Below are 16,517 nucleotides of genomic sequence, written 5' to 3'. Positions count from 1 at the left end.
TTGAGGTTGTAGTCCAGTCAGACACGGGATATGACTGTGCAGTGAATATGCAATGTCCTTGGCAGGGCCGCTGTCGCGTCGAGCTCCAAATTTTTGGCTCCGGAGTTAAGCTTCACTAGCGTCTCCGTGCCTGACCCTTCCCCGCGCCATGCTTGCGCCGCACCTCATCTCAAGTTACATGCGAGGAATGGCACGTGAAGGTGAATCTCATCTACAGACATTTACCAGTATGGACATAACCTCATGATAATTGAAATCATGGTGGCAGATGCAGATGCTTGGCGCGTGTCAGAACCCTTCGCAAGCCAATAAACCAATGGTTGCCTGATACGTAATGGGCGCTGAGACTCTTGTGGCGTTTCACCGGTCGCCTGTCATCTTCTGGATATTATTAGTACAGATGATCGCCTTCCTCGTTCCACTATCTCTGCCCTCTCACTACTCCTCTCCCATCGTGCTGTGCACCCCTATACATCAAAATGGGCAAGCTCGTCCCTCCTCCGCCCAGCTATCGTGACGACCCTGAAGCAGTGTCGCTTCACACAACACCAGACGACTATGCCTACACTGACCTTCCAGAACCCTCTGGCCTGCCTCCCTCCTACAGCGACAGCGAAGCCAGCAACCATGTTCCCGCCTCAGCGATTCCCATCCGCCATGTGGCGCCACCGTCGACGCGAACAAACCACGACCGCCCCAGCTTCAAGTTGGGCAAGCCCTGCGTAGTCGAGACAGTCGATGTCATGGAGCCCACCTACGACACCGACCCAGACCAACTCGAAGAGGCAATCCGCGCCTACGCCAACTCGGCCCCCGTTCCCCTCATCTACATAATGGGCACGCACAAGGAAACAGTCCGCAAAAACGACAACAAGAGAGACACGCACCACGTAACAGACTTCCGCATCGTAATCAACCTCCAACACTACCTCCACCCAAACTTCGACCCCTCCGACACCTCCCCAATGTCCCTCGTCACCGTCCCCAACGGCGAAAAAACCCACCGCGGCACCATCCTCGCCCACCGCGCCCCCGGCGTAAAAAGCGACCTAGAAATCGGCACCAAACCCGCACCTTCGCTCACCGAATGGTGCCACCGCTACTGCGCCTCCCCCCGCATGCTCCGCATCTTCCGGCTGCGCCGCCAAATCACCGGCCTCGAAGAAACGCAGCTCAGAAACCGGATCATCGGGCTGCTCCGCTCCACCAACTACCGGGGCAACATCAGCGTCACGTTCCCCGTCGAAGAAGCAAACATTGACATCTACACCTCGAACCGCATCAATACGCTCCGTCTAAAAACGTGGGTCTGCTGGCTCTTCTACCTGTCTTTTCTCTGGATCTTCTCGTGGCCATTCTTGTTCTTTGCCACGAGAAGGTACGCCGTTATTAGGGCCGAGTGGCCGTTTTCGACGACGGATGAGCGCGGCGTGAAGAGGTATACGACGGTGAGCGAGGAGCAGTGGTTTGAGACGTGGAAGGTGGCGGTTCGCCGGTTGGCTCTGGAGCGGTTTCAGGGAGAGGCGACTGAGGAGATGATGAGGCGGGTTATGGCGAGAGATGAGGATCCGCAGATGCCGGGGTCGCTGACGGGGCATGCGGGCGCGGACGGGGCCTTGAGTGTGTTGAGTGAGGGGTTGAGGGTTACGAGGTTGATGCAAGGGGGTTGCGAGGTCAACTTGAGTTTTGGGAGAGCGAGGAATGTGCATGGTGGTGGGTGGGGATACGATTGTTAACCGTGTGTGTATGAGGAGTTTTTTTTTCTCCCATACCGTCCCGGTTTTTCATTTAAGCGTTCTAATCTTTCCGACTTGTTGTTTGAATCATTTCCAACAATCTTTTTATTCACGCCCACCCCCAAACTTCCTCAACTACCCATTCAAACTCCCCAAACCGCACCTTGCCTCCCACCGCTAAAACCGCATCCCGGAAACACACAGCACAGGGCAAAAACGCCTCGCCAATCCTCACTGTCCTCTGCCACTTGGCCATTTCGTCCGCCCCTTCATTCTCCGCCGCCCACTCCCAGCGCTCCACTGTCGTCTTATCCCCCTGCATCAGTATACCCTGTACATACTGTCCCACACACACAATGACGCCTCGAACCCCCGCAGCATCATCATGACACCGCAGTACAACGCAAAGTTTCTTGCCCCCAGTGCCGGTCGCAGGGAAAGACGTCGACTTAATCTCCTCATCCCTCCACATCTCCTCGTGCGTCTTCACCGCCTCAAGCGCTGGATGATACGCATGTCCCACTTCAAGTGTCAGCTCTTCAGACAGGGGATACATATCACCCTCATCCACAGGAATATTGGGATCACCGACGCTGTAGCGTGAATCGAGCCAGTGCTTCCATGTAGAATGCGTTACGTTTTCCCACTCTTCGTCTTCCGGTGGCTTTTGGGTGCCGCCGTGGGATGCGCCGGACGGCTGGATAGGCACTGATGTCGAGGTACCGGCGAATGCCCATTCGAGGCGTTGCTGGGAGCTTTGGTCGACGCTGTTGGGGGCGGAGGCGGTGGATGTGGTGAAGGCTTTGTAGACGCGGATGTCGACGAAGGTGCGGAGGGGACTGGTGAGAACGAGGGTGTTTGTAGGCTCGAATTGGTGCGAGGGAAGGTTCAGTGGGTTTTTCTCGGGGAGGTGGATGGAGTAGGGGACCTCGGTGCCGGGTGGGAGGGGGTATGGGAGAAAGTAGATGTATTCGCGCTTACTGATATTTGAAGCTGCGCCCGAGACGCCCTGACGTGTCGGTGTGTTTGCATTTGTTAGGGTCGTTGCTGAGGTGTTGTCACTTCCGATCGAGGAGGCTATGCTGGTAACAGATTCGGGAGGCGTGTAGACGATATCGCTAGGCCCGGTACTTGCTTGGTCGCTCATGGCGCTAATTGAGACTGTGTTCGCTGAGGTTTCGCTACTTTTGGAGTCGTTGAAATGAATAGGTCCGGTCTGGCTGCTATCTCCGGTCGCCATTTTAGGCTAGAGTATAAGTTTTGAAGTGAAAGAGATGTTCGAAAGTTGCAATTAGCCTGATGATTGCTCAGTTAGTGTTACTCGGCACGAAACGCGAGTATCAAGGATTAAATATATACCGATCGGGATGCTACAACAGACAAGCTTAGGAAATGGTGTGCGTGGGTGGTTAAGGGGAAAAAGTTTAGGTTGCATCAATGTGTGTCGAAATGTACGCGAGGGTACTGCGGAATCCAACACTCACCAAATGAACCCTATAGAACTATTGTGCAAAGTCTTAGCCTTCTATCCCAGCTGTTGTGGTATATCTGAGTTTGACATTGGCGTCGAGTAGTGATTGCGGAGAAGCCGAGGTGGGGATGTCGTGGAGCAACGGTCCCCACTACGTCACGGCTGTTGCCGTGGGTCTTGAAAGACCAACATGCAAATCATCACTCCAAGAAGATTTCTGGAAACGGCAAACTAGCAATCTAAAATTTGGTTGTCATAAACCATAGATAGGCTGCTATTTTTTCTATCCATAAATGCAAAAGTGGTACAATCTAATGCGAAACGCTCACAGGGGTATCAACTAATTCGACACAAAAGCGACAAACGACCTTGAGCTCTCCCATGCAACTCGACAGTCCAAGTCATGACTATAATCCGTACACGGGTTCATCTTCTGAAACTCCATCTCCTCTTCCTAGCCAATGTCTCAGTCTGGGCCCTAGCCAATGATGGCATAGGTGCTCCCTGGCCATCAAAGGTAGGAGCCCGATCTCTCCTCTGAAAAGTTTTGGCTCTGTTCCAGGCGCGCTCTCTGATGCTTTCTCCTCCATCAGCGAGCTCTCTTTCGCGCTGTCTCCTCTGTTGCTCTTCGGCAGTTTGTTGCTTCCAGCCTCCTTCGGTCCTATCCTCCTGCTTCTCTGGCCAGAGTATTTGGTGGATGTAGACGGCCCGGACGTTCATGAAAATGACGAAAAACCACATGGCTATGAGACCAACGGTCATGACGCAGCCAATGTATGCGATGGGCTTGTTGTTGTTAAGGCATCGGGATATGGCAAAGGTGGACGTTGTCAGTGCTGTGTTGGGGAAGATGAACGAATACCACGTCATGGCAAAGTCCATCTTTCCTCGTCTGGCACACGACCAATGCGCACCGACACTTATCAGGAAGAACCAGAGAGCGAGGCCCCAGAGCCAGAGTCCGAGAAAGTTTGCGCAGATCATGCCGACTTTGCCTGCAAGTTCGCCGTTTCCTTCTCCCATGAAGTCACTCGCGACAACCCTCGGAAGTTCTTGGCCCATTGTGACAACTCCTGCTATGGTGAAACCTGAGGGACCAACGCTGATGAACATACCGGGGCGAAGCGACTCCTTAGGGAGCTTCTGCGTCATGAGGCGGTAGATGAAGGCAGCATAGATCATGAGCGAGACAAGGAACCCAATTCCTTGTATGACGTAACCGGTCAAGATGATGATAAGGGCTGTGGTTGAATTCTCGACCTTGGGGGCTAGGTTGCCAGCGTGTGGGCCGATAATGAGCAGTGGGTAGGCGGGGAAAATCCAGATGGGTGTCATTTGGGAGATTGTAAATGTCGTTGTGGACCACCTAGATTGGTTAGTATGCACGTGAGCGAAGTGACTGCTAGGGATGACCTACATGAGCAAGTAGATGCCTACAGAAAAGCAGACAGCAAGGCCGCAGTCCATCCAGAACAAGACAATCATGATTTTCTCTAACCAATTGCCCAGGCCTGGATGGTGCACACCGTACTGACTGACGTTGATCAGAATGATGCCGAAGCTGACTACGGCGGCAGGAATAAACAAGCTTTCAGTTGGATGCAAAAACGAGGCCTTGAAGGTGCGGGGGTAAAAGTAGAAGCGCAAAGAAATCATGACGCAGTTGAATAGGAAGAAGACGATGTTGAGGATGAAGAAGATGCAGCCAATGGCGTAGAGGCCTCGAAAGCGGAACGGAACACTGTACAGGGCATTGGCAATACCTCCAGTAGCCATTGTAAGACAGAACCAGGTCCAGGTAAAATGCCGGATTCGCTCTTTGAAGCTCAGCTGCTTCCTCTTCTCGGGCACATCATCCTTGAGGCCGCCTCGGGCGCTACGTCTGGTGCTGAAATTGCTGATGATGGGAGCCAAAGGCCTAGGTTCCTCGGTCTTATCAGATGCGTTTGTGTCAGTCTTTGAATCGTCGTGGCACGCATCCTCGACTTCTTCTCTCTGTATCTGCTCGCGCGCACCGTTCCCAAGCTTCTCGCCCTGGTGGCTTAGTGGCAATGACGAGTTTAGGTTGGGGTCATCAAAGGGATTGTGTTCCCTCGCGTCCGGAAATGGGGTTGCGACGTTGGAGTGACTGCGCCATTGTAGCCGTTCCTCTGCACTCGACACCGACTCGGTCGATGCACGTGATGCCGGCCTCTGGATGCTGGCAATAGATGGGAAGCTGTCGGCGGGCGGCGGGCGGCTGATTGCGAGATGCTGGGCGGTTCGGTTCATGCTGCCAAGTGCCAGGTCGCAGGGGACATGCAGGGCGTAAGAATAGGTGGGATAGGTAGTATGGTGGTGTTGGTGATGTCACTCTTTGTTCCCGGATTGTTTTTTCTCCACCGTGATCCACTCGTCTCCAGTTGCTGCACCGAAGAAGAAGCGGCGGAATCCGTCGTTCAGAGCTAAAACCCAGAGTCAGGAGAGACTGGCCCTCTATGTATCTGCCCTGTCCCCTCCGAATTGCGCCGCTACCTGAATTCTGACAAGGTCTCCATACCGTTGATCTGCCGCGCTTCCAGCCTGGACGAACCAAACTCCCGCAATCCCGCCATGGCGGCCACACCATCTCGGCTATCTACCCGGCATCCCTGCTGGCACTGAAGCCATTGTCCGCTCCAGCCTCATCTACAGCAGTCGTGTCCCTATTGAACAAGACCATAGGAGAGATTGTTAGACAATACATGATTGGGCGGAGAATGTTGGCATGCAACTGAAGGGTGCGCCTCTTCCGGTGAAAGGCTTGGTGGCGGCGTCAACTCGGCATGGCAACTGCGCCGCGGTCGGACCAGGATAACAGTAAGCCCAACAAACGAGCCTTCAAGTCCAACCAAGCCCAATTCTAGGGCATCTTTACTCGCTTTATCTCTGAAATTGCCAGCGTCCATCGAAAATACATAAACTTCCTGGACCTCCAGTAAGCATACTGCCATGCGTCTGAATAGGATGAGTTGCAAGCACGCGACACAGACGATCGAGCCTTCCAGCTTGACTTTTCCATTACGGCCTCTCACCGTGATGCTGATTGACACATGTGCACATATCCAAGACTGTTTCTGATAAAATTTCTCTCGACCATTTGTACTTAGTCTATTTCATGGACAACCTCCAAGTATGCCATTGGCCACATGCCGCACTCTGGCGGAACTGAAATAGCCGGACAACACCAAACCACCACCAAAAGTAGCCACTTTGAACGCTAAATATTAGCACAACAACAACGTTTAAATATATATGTATGATAAAAAATAAAGCGCTATACGAGTTAAATAGATGCCTAAGTTTTTAGAGAGTTAGACCTTATCTGCAACGGTACAGCTGCGTATTGAGTTAATCAAGTGGTAAAACGCTAAGAAACTAGCCCTTGCGCTTGCCTGAAATGTCTGGCCATTTCGGTTCCGCGAGAGCCGCACCCTTGTTCGACGTAATCACATAATCATTCTAGATCACAATATCAACCTAGACATCGAGCAATGTTCAAACTCTAAAAATTTTGCGCCACCCTCACAAACGCTTCAAGTACTCGGCATAGTTTCCCATCGCGATGCTGGTGCATGCAAATGTCATGCAGCTCGTGGATCCGAAAATCATAAGTAGTATACACCAAAGTTTGTATAGTTTGGGTGCACTGTTAAGTTCAGCTTCAAAAAGCCGAACAGCGCAGCACTATGACATGCAAGGAATCAACCGACAATCTCATACAGTCCCAAGGTCGAGCTCTTTTCAGAAAAGCAAATGTGACAAACGACAGAAAAAGCAGCCATCGGCACCCTGGTGGCTGCACGGCCGTTGTCTGCTACATGCAGAACGGCTATAGACTTTACTATAGCAGCCGAGACATCCGGTAGTCTCTACGAAAAGATTTACAAATGCTTACTCCAGACTCAACACTATACCATTCTTAGTATAAATTAACGCCCTACAATTAGGAGACGAATCGGATATCGAGTTGTATCTAGCAAGTAACAGGTCTCTAAAGGAGCAAATCAAGCAGCCCATTTAAATCCCATCAATGTTATGTAAGCTGGGGCCTCGGAGGTAGAGCTACACCTTGTCAAGGGCACCGCACTCATAGAACATCACACTCACAGTACATATATGGCTAATGGCTTTGCATCATGTAGTGGCAATCAAACCAGCCTATTTCGATACGACGATGTTGGCTTTGAAAAAAAAAAAAAAAAACAAGATTTTTTTCGCTCTTCGTGCTCTTTCCATGCTAGTGATGATGACCCCATGAGCACGTACTTTGAGAAATCATATCCTCCCTGTTGGAATCAAAGAACGAGGGTAAAGCAAAAGCAGGGTAGATAGGGGGTGAATATCTGGAGTAACGAAGGGATGATGAACGACGTGGACCTTGATCTAGTTGTCGGCGAATTACTTTATTACTTTTGGGTTAGCACGAGTAGCTATCTCCATACTAAGTTCGTTACATTTTTACTAGTTTAAGGAGAGTACCTCAATCCTAGCTATACTTCTATTTGACACTTAGGTAATTATACGCTCTTTGTTGTGGCACAATACGTGATCGAGCTCAAGAGATCAAGGGGCGACCCGTAATTGAGTAGATAGAAAAAAAGCTGAAATCCAATTTCTGCCAAAAAGAAATTGATTGAAGAAGGTGACTATCCACGGACGAAAGGAAATCATAACATATACCTACAGTCTAATCACGCGATGCTACATCACAATGCACACTTCAAAGTCACCTAGGTTTATTGCCTATAGGCTTTACGCTATACCAGGCCCTTGAATCATTATTATTACCTTTAACTATATCTAAGAAGAAAACAGTATAGAGACTTATTGTGCGAGGCACGCAAGGATACTCGTAACCCTGGGCGAAACAATTGTCCGATCTTAGGTATAAGAGCAGGACTTCTTGTGCTGTAGATAAAGCATGAAATTTGATGGCTTTTCCCTTGCAGTTGTCCTCTTTGACTACGATTCTTCTTCTATCTAACTGCCAACGGCGTGGTGCAGGTAAATGAGAAGGTAGCTCGTATCCTCCAGAGTAAGTCTTGTGGCTCGATACGATCTACATGTTATGGGCTGGGCCTTTCAGGATACTGCTAGGAGCCAAAGGTTATTGTATTGCTTAGGTCTATATGAAGTAGCGAAGGTCTAGTGTCTACTTATAGTGTCCGTTCTCTTACTAAGCTAAAATAGGGTAGGTGTATAACCTACCCCATAACACTACACCTGTTTATGATTTATTTAACATGCTAGTTAATTAGGATCAAGAACGTGCATATGAATGCAAAAGAACTCACTAAATTCCAAAAAACCAAGTTTTCGCTTCATGTGGTTCCAAGTTACGCACTACTCGCTAGTATCCTTTGTTCTCGTGAGTCGATACATTGACGCCCCGATGCTCCGACGCCCCGATACGCCGCCCGCTATAGTACGACGATCAAAAATGGGTCTTGGTAACTAATGAGGCATTATTTTGTATGTTTTTAATATAGCTCTCGTACGAGGGTCGTCTGCCATCTGTAGGATAAAACCTATCCTTTTGCGCTGCTGCTTGGCCATGACAAACATCTTTCAGAGAACTACTGTGACACAGAGAAGATTCCAGACACGTAACTTGAATACTGGTTCTTCACCATGGGGAATCCACATCATTCTTACCACGTCTCTGCCTTTTTGCAGGCCAAAAATCTATTAGTGATGTTTGGTTTCATGCTTGGAGCAGTACGCGAATCTATCACCATTGTATCTTGACAACTTGCTGACTAGAACGCAGGCTATCTTGCAATTCATCCTTACCCGCTTCTATAACTTGTATTTCCACCCTTTACGCAAATGTAGGTCAAGTCTATTCGTCCGAATGACGTCATCCACTAAGCCATCTCACTAGTCCCCGGCCCAAGACTCGCAGCAGCCACTGGACTCGTTTTCTCCTACAAGGTTCTACGTGGCGAAGAGGTTGCATGGGAAGCAGAAATGCACAGGAAATACGGTGAAGTTGTGCGGCTTGGACCTAATCGATTGAGTTATGTGACACCTGAAGCCTGGAAAGACATCGCTGGCCCTGGAGCGGGTAAGCGCCTTGAGAACACAAAAGACCCGGCAACATTCGGACCAGACTTCGCTGGTACCTTGTCTTTAGGCTCTCAGCCAGATACAATGGTTCACAGGGCGCATCGAAGGGTCTTTGCACCGGCATTTAGCGACAAGGCTTTGAAGCTACAGGAGCCATTGATCCAAGCTTACCTCAACTCACTCGTCAGGATCATCAAGAACAACGCAACAGCTACCCCAGCTGTTGGATTTGACCTTTCCAAATTACTCAACTGTATGACCTTTGATGTTATGGCGGATCTAGCTTTTGGAGAGCCTCTTGGCCTGCTCGAACAATCAGAGCTATCACCTTGGGTCCAGGCAGTCCTTGGAAATGTCAGAAGAATTTCGGTCGGACGTCTGGCACGCGAGTACAAGGGATTGAAACTCCTGATTAAGATACTCATGACTAAAGAAGTCATGGAGGGCGCACGTCTCCACTACAACCATTCCTATGAGCGGGTAGAGAAGCGGCTGAATCGAGGCATCGACATCGGGAAACCCGACATATGGAAACTTGCCATGGAGAAGGCCGATCAAGTACCAGACATGTCAAAGAAGCAGATGGCGGCCCACGCACAGGCATTCATGATGGCTGGAACAGAAACGACTGCAACATTACTAAGTGGCTTGACATTCCTCCTACTACAGCATCCACATTACATGCAGAGACTGCAGGACGAGGTGCGTGCACTAGGCAAAGAGGACTTGAACCTCGAAAACCTAGCCCGTCTGCCTTTCCTCAACGCATGCATTCAAGAAGCCTTAAGGGTCTACCCGCCTGCCCCAATTGCCTTTTTCCGCATCACACCCAAGGGAGGGAACATGATTTGTGGACAATGGATACCAGGAGGCGTAAGTACATCCTATTACAGAAGTGCGAACTACATAACATACCAACTAAACCTACTATCACTGCAGACCACCGTTGCTATCCCTCACTACGCCGCCTACCATCACCCTTCCAACTTCAAAGACCCCGATTCCTTCATTCCAGAGCGCTGGCTTCCAGGATCCGGATATGATAGTGATCGCAAGAATGCGTGCAATCCGTTTTCAGTTGGGCCGCGCAACTGTATTGGTCAGAAGTAAGTTCCTTTCCAGTTTATCTGAAAAGATTTTCCAAGAAAGGAAAGAGAGAAACAGAAAGCTAACAATCTGGGTATGCAGCCTAGCTAATCATGAGATGCGTGTCATTCTTGCGTCTCTTACGTGGCACTTTGATTTTGAGTTGTGTCCGGAAAGTGCGAATTGGCTTGATCAGAAGGTGCATTTCTTGTGGGCTAAGGACCCTCTTCTTGTAAAGGCAAAGTATATCAGATAGATAAATAGATGAATCAATGGACGGATGGGTTGGTTTGGGTGGAGTTTATAGAATTGTGCTTGAATTGTAGTCCTGTTTTCGTTTGATGATTTCACAATGTGGATATACTGTAAGCGTGCTTTGATCCCGTCTGACGCTGAAATCTAGTCTTATCAGCTTGCTTGCTTGGTTTAATTTGATTCAGTACCACTCAGTTTCAGCCGCATTGTACTCAGCTACACGTTGGTAAATGGGTAGAGGTAAAGGTAGGGTAGGGTTGCCAAGAGTTGTGTAGAGGGAGGGTAGGGTCTTTCGTAAACCCAACCCTACCTCACCCCTACCCGCGGCCCGTGCGACCACTCCATACCTCATGGTAGGGCTTGCCAATCTGTCAGTGTAAGAAAGTATCTAATTCAGCTCGTTACGATATGTGTCTAGCGAAGTCGTAAGATATGTTTCATCTTCTTTCAATCTCACTTTTGAATTTCCTGCCTTCTCCAAGTCTCTTTCACTGTGTATAACGACGTCATAGTCTAATTTCCAGCGTTTTCACTACAGTCATGTGATCGGACTAACCACTGTTGGCTTTCAATGCTTCACAAGCCCACACAAGGGACCATAGAAGTTTCGCAGCTCTGCGACTGTGCTCTTTCCTTTGAACTCACTCGCGAGTGTTGTCAAAACACTGGCTCTTACCGCACAAACTAAAACGCCTTCCTTTCTGCACGACGACCAAGATGGAGTAAGTACGACCCACATATGTATATTCAGTCCCTAACAAATATAGTCCATGTGACCCAATCATCAAGCTAGTTTTTCAGAATCCCACTGGTGGTACTGTGAATCTTAATGTTCATCAAGGGGTACTTTGCAAAACTTCAGAGTTCTTCCGAAAAGCGATAGATCTAAAACAGGCCAGCTTGAGCAAGGATCTAACCAGCATAAACCTTTCTGATGAAGATCTGGATACGGTCAAGAAATATATCAAATGGCTCTACACCAATGAATTCCCGATTGAGTTGTACAAATCAAACCAAGGCATGAATGATGAAGAGGCCAAGGCAGCAGATGGCGACACAGCGGAGAAAGTCTTCATCTTCCTTGCAAAAGCATACGTCTTTGGAGAACAATTCAGGGATACAAAGTACAAGAATGCGGTTCTTAGAAACATGTTTAAAGCTCTTAAGACATGTCCGTGGCAGCCCGGGCCAGAGAGTGTGAAGATTATCTACAAAGGCACTCCACCCAATTCTCCACTTCGGCGTTTGATCGCTACAGACATTGCGTACATGCTTTGCGAATGCTCTACGGAAAACGACAGTCTCGACTTTTTCGATGCATATCCCAGACGAGCACTCGCAGATGCATTGAAAACCACGATTAGAACGCGCGGCCTACCAGACGACGACCTTCCTACGATCGAGTCGTTTCTTCATGACGAGAGTTCGCAAGATACCTCTATGCAGGAACCAGGATGCTAGAGCTGGTGTGAATATAGAACTTGGCAAAAAATGATGGACAAGACATCTGATAAAACATGCATATGGTTTTCTCGGATGAGTTGTGAGATGTACAGGTGTCGAAATGGTCGCCGCCATAAAGGTCCAGCTTGTAGACTATTACGGATCAGGCTTGATACATTGAAATTTAATTCCACCCTATGACATGCGCTTTGGCATTTGGCTGTGATCATGAATATCCTGCTAGACCATTAATTTGCACCGATGACATAGGTACAGCTCTTAACTACACGAAAAGAGGAAAAAGAGGTCTGCCATAAAAGAGACAAACACTGCAGACATTTACTCTCGAACAAGTCTACACCACTATGCTCTAACAGGTCTGACATGGAGAGAAGTGAGACTACTTCTCTCTCCTCCGTCTAAGATTTCCAAGCCCAGCATGAGATGTGCACAGCTACTCTGAAGTCCTCAATCACCCCTATCTAGAATATCGCGCTACCACCTCCGCGATCATGCTTCATCCTAGACATATTGTAAAAGAAGACAAGCCACCTTCCATCACTACTGCAAAAACATCATCACACACATAACGCAACCTTCTCGATCACAACAAAAGCTTTCATTGATGTAAAAAGACTGGGTATCCCACAGCACAAACCAAAATCTACTAAACCCCACAACCACGCCCTCCTCACTCAGAATCACTATCCACTACGAACCCGGCCCTCGTATTCCGCTTCGCCGGCCGTCTAGTCGGCACAGCAACATCATCGTCGTCATCGTCATCATCCGAATCCGCATTCGTCATGGTAACATCCACACTCTTCTCAACAGTTGACTCTTTCCTCGGCGTAACATCGCCATCACTCACCGTCGATGCCCCAGGATTTTGCGAAGAGAGTGGTGTCTCATCCTCCTCCTCTTCATCACCTAAAGCATTTCCAGCAGCTTCAGATGTAGCTCTGCTACTCGCGCGATTCTCATCTTCCTCATCGTCGTCGCTATCATCAAACAGCGCCTTGCGTTTCGGCGGACTCTTGCGCCGCTTACTCTTCTCCGTCGCATCATCTGCTTTCCGCTTTTTCGAAGCAACAGGTTCCACGGTACCCAGGACGAGGGATTTCTTGAAGACCTGCATGTTTTCCTGGCGGATGGCTTCTTCGCGGGCGAAGAAGGCGGCATCTTTTTCTGCATCCCAATCCTCGTCGTCCGAATCGTGGACGAACATTGTGCTGAGGGCTTTGGCTTGCTTTTCGATTTCTTTTTTGCGGCGGGCTTCGGCACGGCGGTCTTTCTCTTCGTCATCGAGTTCGACGGGGGTGCGTTGGCGCCGCCGCCGCTTGAGTTTCTTGCGGGGGGCGTCGCCTTCGCGTGCTGTTGGACCGCCTTGGGCATATTCTCCGTGGTCTTCAGGGTCGTCGTCTATGCCGTTGTCTGAATCGTCATCGAAGTCGACGCGGCGTGTTGAGCGGCGTGTTGCAGCGGTCGCGCTGCGGAGTAGATCTTCTGGGGTTTTGCCGTCCTCGTATGTTGGCGGATCGAATTCAAACTTGCGGATGAGGTCGATAGACTCTTGGAGTTGGGCTGATGTGAGGTTTGACGGTACAACCCATACAGCATCTGGATCGTGATGTTCGCCCAGTCGTTCGAAGCCAACCAACTTCATGAGTAGTCGTAGCTTATTGTCTTTGAACATGGCAACACGGCGTTCCTCGGTATCGTGTTTGATCACTGCACACATCAGTTAGCCAAAATGGAGATGATCTTCCAGAATCTTGCTTACCAATGGATGGAGGCTTTGCCGTCTCAGCCTCTGTATCTTCAGTTGGTGCTTCGCCTTCAGGGTGCTCCACCTCTGCAGTCAATAACTTCTGTGCTTCTGCAGCCTCTTCCCATGCCTTCCGCTCCTCAGCCGCGGATGTGAGAACATCTCGGACCCATCGAAGGGCATCTGACTTAGACTGATTGACAAGCACGCCAACAGCCACACCGATTTGTTCTGGTGGTTCTAGGCCAGGCTTGACTTCCAGCTCTGCCGGCGCTCGTGGTGCTTTGGTCGGCACCTCACGCTCGTACCCGTGTTCAAGGAAGAAGAGAGTCGCTGGAATCTTGCTGAACAACATTTCGACTACGAGCTCTGGCCTCTCCTGCACCTTCTTCACTACTTGCCTGAAGAAGTGCTTCATAAACTCGTCCCATTCCTTGTATACTGGCGACTCGGGATCGAGGCCTCCAGGACCCTTCATCATCTTGTTGAATAGATGGAGAATGTCGACTCTGCATAGCAAAACTCCAAGCTCCATCTTGAACGCCACGCGGTGGAAGAAGCGATGTGCACGCTTCAACTGCTCAGTATCCAGATCATTAAAGTACCTAGTGAAGGCCACAAAGGTATTGATACTGCTCTGGTTCACAAATTTTGCTAAAAAGCGATGAAAGTCAAATTTGCGCTCCGAAACAGTCTTCTGGGCTTGTTGAATGTCTTCGGTCTCGGAAACATGGCCCTCCTCTTCTGCCTCTTCGCCCTGTTTTTCTGCCTTCTTCTTTTTAATCTTCCGCGTTCTTCGTTTTGATCGAATTTGCATATCCACATTCTGCTTGGAATAGCGCTCCAACATCCGCAAGAAGACATGAGATAGCTCAGTGACAGCGTCTAGGTAGCCGAAACCTTGATCCTTGTATGATCTCAAGATGGCGACTATCCGGTCGTGTGTTGCTTCTTCATAAAAGATGCGGTTCTGGATGTTTTCAGCAATCTCCTGGTCATCTTCTAATGCCGACTCGGACATTTCATGAACGGTGAGCAGGATCTGTGTGAAGCACTTGAGTCCAGCATTCAGATCCCGCCATGCCTTCTCGTCTTGGCTCCTCTGCATGAAACGGTTGAGTAGGATAAAGGTCTCCTGGTTCATGACTTCGGCGACCAGACCGTAGCTTTCATCTTCTGCAGACAAAACCTCTGGACTCTTGGGATCAGCGGCTCTCTCCTTCATTGTCCGCCGGCGAGCGCATTCTGCTCGTAGAAACCATGAAACAAGGTAAAAGAATTGTCTGGGGTGCCGTGTCTCGACTCGTTCGGTTTCACGCTCAATGGCCTTGCGGAGGTGTAGGAATAGGGGGTTGAATGACGAGTCGAGGAACTCTTCAACAAAGGCTTTGATGTGCTTTCGGGCTGAAGAGGTCAGGGGTACTGGCAGATCAAACTCCTCCCTCTCCTCAGCGCCGTCTTGCTTGCGTCCGGGTCGCCTGGGCTTGTTCCACTTTTTGGTTTCATCCATCTTTTGCATACTGGCCTGCGCCTTGCCCAACACGTCCTGTCCCGAGATTGTAGTGACTTTCTCGTCGTCTCGTTTTATCCAGATCATTGTGCCGAATCGGTTGTGCCTAGTTGGTGCGTTGCGTGCATAGCCTGCAAGCATGGCCTTTTCCTTCTGGATCAGGCTCTTAAGTTCATCGTTGTTCTTTGAATTCAACTTCTTATCCTCCATGAACAACTTCTCAGCGTCGATTCCCTTGAGAAGAAAGAACAGAATCTCGAGGATTATGACGTCCTGACTGACAAAGTCCTCTCCAATACTTGACGCAATACTCAGTATGGCCTGGAATATATCCTGCTCATGAAAGGTGTCAATGGTGGCAGAACGAGACACCTCGGCTTCGTCAATGTCCATAGGTGCGCTGTTCGGGGGTGAAAGCATGGCGATATTGCGTATAAAGTACAAGGCGATGCGAATGATACCTTCGTCTCGGGGTGTTCGTTCTCGGAGGGGCACTGCCATGGATGGAAGAGCGATTTTGACGGCAGTCTGAAGGGTCCTGTCTCGGTCAAATTGTAAAATTGCGCGCTTGTAGCCCATCTGGGCAAGCTGGATGTAGGGGCCATGGCGATGGTGGTTGACGGTCGCTTCGGTGGGGTCGATTTCAAAGGGCCATGTTAAGGGGACGAGGAGTTCGACTGGGACAGTAAGCAGGGAGTCGAAGAACTAGACATGGCTGCATACGTGTGGCCACTGCAATCTTGTGTTTCCATCCACTTTCTACGACTGTCGGCGATATCTTTGCCAGGATTTCCAGTAAGTCTCCTTTGACGAGGTTTGCCTCTGCCATACACCGCGCAACATCACGCCGGTTGTGGGCTCCGTCAGCAAACTTGAGCCATTTTCGGAGGTCCTTGAGACATAGCAAAGCATCATGCCCAAGCGAATATGTGCCATCGTCGCCGATACCGCCAAGCTGGACGACTATTTAGCGACGAATGGTATTGGTGAGTGAGAACGAAGACGTACGGCAGAAATCAGACTGTACACATGCGCGCGCACTTCGGGGTTGACAGGGTCCGACACCCACTCGTCGAGGGTAGCCTGGGCCATTGTCGTCGTGGCTGTGTCGAGGTGCCGTATGGTCGTATATTCATTCACCCATCTATTCGTTCTTGG

The 16,517-nt window shown here is 49.8% G+C and overlaps 5 protein-coding genes across 5 annotated transcripts; 3 read left to right on the top strand and 2 right to left on the bottom strand.

The window, feature by feature from the left end:
• Positions 1-426: 426 nt before the first annotated feature.
• Positions 427-1,854, top strand: PSV08DRAFT_210295 (uncharacterized protein). The gene has a single exon (XM_014223367.1). The coding sequence runs from the start codon at positions 480-482 to the stop codon at positions 1,734-1,736; it is 1,257 nt and encodes a 418-aa protein (XP_014078842.1). The 5' UTR covers positions 427-479; the 3' UTR covers positions 1,737-1,854.
• Positions 1,846-5,478, bottom strand: PSV08DRAFT_374493 (c4-dicarboxylate malic acid transporter; the record flags this gene model as incomplete). Its single annotated transcript, XM_014223365.2, has 3 exons — positions 1,846-2,963; positions 3,648-4,573; positions 4,625-5,478. The coding sequence occupies 3 exons, from the start codon at positions 5,476-5,478 to the stop codon at positions 1,846-1,848; spliced, it is 2,898 nt and encodes a 965-aa protein (XP_014078840.2).
• A 3,381-nt stretch (positions 5,479-8,859) lies between these two features.
• Positions 8,860-10,639, top strand: PSV08DRAFT_405307 (cytochrome P450; the record flags this gene model as incomplete). The annotated part of the gene is made up of 5 exons (XM_014223364.1): positions 8,860-8,946; positions 8,999-9,059; positions 9,113-10,170; positions 10,237-10,403; positions 10,486-10,639. 5 exons carry the CDS (start codon positions 8,860-8,862, stop codon positions 10,637-10,639), a joined length of 1,527 nt encoding a protein of 508 aa, XP_014078839.1.
• Positions 10,640-11,355: 716 nt separating this feature from the next.
• PSV08DRAFT_251759 (uncharacterized protein) lies at positions 11,356-12,099 on the top strand (the record flags this gene model as incomplete). Its single annotated transcript, XM_014223363.1, has 2 exons — positions 11,356-11,360; positions 11,406-12,099. The coding sequence occupies 2 exons, from the start codon at positions 11,356-11,358 to the stop codon at positions 12,097-12,099; spliced, it is 699 nt and encodes a 232-aa protein (XP_014078838.1).
• A 673-nt stretch (positions 12,100-12,772) lies between these two features.
• Positions 12,773-16,451, bottom strand: PSV08DRAFT_231011 (timeless protein-domain-containing protein; the record flags this gene model as incomplete). Its single annotated transcript, XM_014223362.1, has 4 exons — positions 12,773-13,812; positions 13,865-16,036; positions 16,083-16,314; positions 16,368-16,451. The coding sequence occupies 4 exons, from the start codon at positions 16,449-16,451 to the stop codon at positions 12,773-12,775; spliced, it is 3,528 nt and encodes a 1,175-aa protein (XP_014078837.1).
• Positions 16,452-16,517: the final 66 nt, after the last annotated feature.

Source organism: Bipolaris maydis (genome assembly GCF_028858645.1).
Source record: "Bipolaris maydis strain C4 unplaced genomic scaffold PSV08scaffold_16, whole genome shotgun sequence".
NCBI lineage: Eukaryota > Fungi > Ascomycota > Dothideomycetes > Pleosporales > Pleosporaceae > Bipolaris > Bipolaris maydis.
The sequence above is the reverse complement of the archived record's forward strand: the minus strand, read 5'-3'. Positions and strand labels throughout refer to the sequence as shown.

Coding starts and splice junctions, on each gene's coding strand:
- PSV08DRAFT_210295 (XM_014223367.1), top strand. CDS start 480: ATGGGCAAGCTCGTCCCTCCTCCGCCCAGCTATCGTGACGACCCTGAA.